The 3,543-nt window shown below is 39.4% G+C and overlaps 1 protein-coding gene across 1 annotated transcript; it reads left to right on the top strand.

Moving 5' to 3' along the window:
* Positions 1 to 371: 371 nt before the first annotated feature.
* Positions 372 to 2,911, top strand: myct1b (myc target 1b). The gene is made up of 2 exons (XM_079833769.1): positions 372 to 480; positions 633 to 2,911. Exons 1-2 carry the CDS (start codon positions 408 to 410, stop codon positions 1,148 to 1,150), a joined length of 591 nt encoding a protein of 196 aa, XP_079689895.1. The 5' UTR covers positions 372 to 407; the 3' UTR covers positions 1,151 to 2,911.
* Positions 2,912 to 3,543: the final 632 nt, after the last annotated feature.

Below are 3,543 nucleotides of genomic sequence, written 5' to 3'. Positions count from 1 at the left end.
TCAAAACTAACTTGATGAATCTATTGTTCTGGGTTTATTTTCCTTTTATATTTTCCTTTTATCCTCACTCTATCTTAAAACAAATCTACTGCAAAAAAAGGAAATTTAAAGTGCTGAAAGGTCTACAAAAAGGTGTAAGTTGGTCTATTATAATATAATGGAGTGAAGAAGCCATTGTATTGTATCCACTGAAACGAAGGAAATGATGCAAGAGGAAACAGCACTGTTCCCCTGGAGTTCTGTCCCGAACTGATAAGCCGAGCACTTGCTAATTTTACAAGTAAAGAGGCAGGAAGAATGACGACAATGTTTCCCTTTATGCAAACAAAGAAGAAGTGCCAGATTCCCTGAGAAATACATTGAACAGTCCTTGTGGGCTTGGATTGAGAGTTTGGCTGCATGTTGACATGCTTCTGCTGACTATTATGGCTTCAAATGAAACAAATGTGATTCGGGAAATATTTAAACATATTGATTTTGGTAAGAATTTGTGTGCATTTGGCTCATACTTTTAAATCAATTTAAACTGTGTGCAATTATAAAAAAAATATGCAGTTAAATATTCAATATAAAAATAGGCTACTGTAAATTTTCAATTGTTTAAAATGACTTTTAATAACCTTTCCATCCAGAGGAGCTCATCCTGGCATTCTGCTTGTCGATACTGATGGGTCTGCTCATCGGGATCTTGATTTTCCTCCTCCTTACGTGGATGTCAAGACGGAGAGCTTCGGTCAGGATCACCAGTGGTCAAAACCAGTCTTCTGAATCTAAAGGCTCACGTAGTCAACGCTGCCACCTCAGACACTACAAGAGCCACGGCTTTGACAAGAACAGTGAATATGCGGGAAGAGCGACGTTAAACCTCCACAGACAGACTTCAGTAGACCCCAATGAGCTGCTGGGCAGAAGCCCCAGCTTTCAGAACTCCACTTTTCGGCCACCAGCAAAAAAGACTAACAAGACTAGTGAGGAAACAGAGGATGATAACCAAGCCGCATTAATTCCCAACATCACAGATCCATTTAGTATGGAACCAGCAGAGTCTTTCTGGCTGGGGAAGGGCAGTCTAAGAGGATTTCTACCCAGACAGACTCCACCACCTGCATATGACAGCGTCATTCACATCTTTAAAGAGACCCGTCCCTGACTGCACTGTGGCAAGAGACTAAGGACTTGCATTGCACATAAACATGAATTCAACTAACTTAAAGCCTTGCTCTGATTTGGGAAGGGATCTGATTTATCCTATACTGACACTCATTTGATATTATCTAGAATAAATGTAGGGTGGGACTTAATTTTGTCCAGGGGTAATTGATTGGACGGTTGTGGTTTGCTATTGGTCGATCACATGTGAGTGACAGGTTGTCCCGCCCTCAGGCCAGTAAACACATCATCAGAGAAGAGATTTTGTTGCAAGAGGGAGGGGAAGTTGATTAAATATTATGAGGGAACATGCATTTAAAAATAATATTGTGCCAAGGTAAATCATGTCTAATAAATACTGCAATTTTACTGTCAATTTTGATTTCATGGTGACTTTAATGTTAGAGAAAGTTGAACCCTTTCATGCTGTGGTGTAAAATGTTGAATTGGCAAGCAAATAGCAGTGCTTTAGTGTGTGTGAAGCTTTACATTCTCTAGCCAGTGTTGGTTTTGAATGTTTGTGATCACAGCAGCGCGTGTTACCATGTATCCAGCAGTCTTGGTTAATGTGACAAATAGCTGTCTAACGCACCATAAATCTATGTGTATTGACATAAACCATAGTAGCCTACTGAATGATTCCCATATTAATTTACCATAGTAAGTAAATTGTAGGCTACTCCAAAATAGCCTGCATCCAAGTGAAGGAATATTGAATGCTTATTTTTGTCCACTAAAGTAAACCATACACACTATAGGAACAGCAGAAAGTACAGCAGAGCGCCTCCTGGGAATCTCTTCAATATGGTATTGTTCTGTCAGCCTTTCCTGAGATGAAAGTGAAGTATCTCTCCTGAGTCCCGAGCCTTGTTGCAGAATGTCTGAGCAAAGGAAATAAGTGCTAGTAAAATTCATTTTTACTAATAGAAAACCTTACAGCATTTACAACATATATCAGTACATCCACAATAACAGATGGGCTTCAGAAGAAAAAGATCCTTTCGATATTTTTTTAGTAATAACAAATACACTTTCAGGTCAAACTTATACCAGCTCTGAGGTAAATAGTTAGGTAAATAGAGGTAAAATGTGCTACTATTTGCTTACAAAGTCTGTAAAAGACGTATGAACACCCATTTCATTGTCATCTGTCAGGTTGTAGGGATATGTTATGCATGTTATTGCAAAAAAAAACTAAAATCAATTACACAACCTTTTACAGGCCTACTGTATTTGTAGGACACTTCTCTTAGGCTACGTCTTAGGCCCTGTCCCAAATGGCACACTTCATATGCACTTTCGGTCTTGTGGACTTACAATGGCTGTATGAGGCGCCGTATTTGACAAAACGAAGCGAACGCAAACTCTAAAATATGCTGGGTTAAAAATAACCCAAGTTGGGTTGAATGGGTTAAAACAACCCAATCGCTGGGTTAAAACTGTCACATATCTGTCCTGTCTCATTGAGCACATGTGGTGTTTTGTTATTTTGAGCTAATTGCTTGTCTCTGTCTGATCCCTCCCCCTTGTTATCTGATTAGTGTTTGATTTCTCCCACCTGTTCCCTCCTTATTTCTTGCCCTTTATAAGTTCCTTTTGTGTGTTCAGTCTTTGTGAGATCATTGTCTTGTCTCCTGGTTTCCTGTGATTTCCCCTTTTGGTATGTTTAAGTTCTATTTGTTATTTGGATTGTGTTTTGCCCCATTGTGGGTTTTGTTTTGTGTTTATGTTTCTTTTTGTAAATAAATACCTTTTCCCTGCACTTGAGTGCTCGCACCAGTTCCCATTGTTTGTGACGTGACAAAAACAACCCAATTGCTGGGTTAGTCCATTTTCAACCCAACTTGGGTTATTTTTAACCGAGCATTTTTTAGTGCCGCGAGAGAGCGCCAGCGCAAGAGAGAACAATGCTGCGTCCCAATTCGCCTACTTATACTACTTCCTAAAAGTATGTACTCTTTTTGTGAAGAAAAAGTACATACTTTTGAGTGTGTAGCAAAAGACTATGCAAGCTTTGGGACATACTACTTTGTCATCTTTAACGGACTCTGTTGCTTATTTGCGTGCATCCCGTCACTGTTTAAACTGCCAAATGTAAAATAAAATTGTAATCTATTGACAGCCCTAATAAATGCACAAATAATTTTATTATTACAGGTTTGGAATCGCTGGGCGATTCATTCCGGTTGCCGTTTGCCACACGCTGTCACTGACAGGGGGAGCAGAAGCTCATTAAATATGCAAATCTTATCCAATCCAATCCAAGTCTCCAGTGCGGCACGCCCATCAAAGTCAGCCCAATCAGCAGCAACATGTATATAAACCACGCGGTATTAAAGAGACTCACACAATAAGTAAAGATGTTTACAACAGCTCAGTATACGCAACAATTGA

The sequence above is a fragment of the Gobio gobio genome (assembly GCF_949357685.1).
Source record: "Gobio gobio genome assembly, chromosome: 13".
Taxonomy (NCBI): Eukaryota; Metazoa; Chordata; class Actinopteri; order Cypriniformes; family Gobionidae; genus Gobio; species Gobio gobio.
The sequence above is the reverse complement of the archived record's forward strand: the minus strand, read 5'-3'. Positions and strand labels throughout refer to the sequence as shown.

Excerpts from the sequence above, each read along its gene's own strand:
- myct1b (XM_079833769.1), top strand. The coding sequence starts at position 408 with ATGCTTCTGCTGACTATTATGGCTTCAAATGAAACAAATGTGATTCGG. Across the intron at positions 481-632 it reads ATTTAAACATATTGATTTTG|AGGAGCTCATCCTGGCATTC; the intron begins GTAAGAATTTGT and ends CTTTCCATCCAG.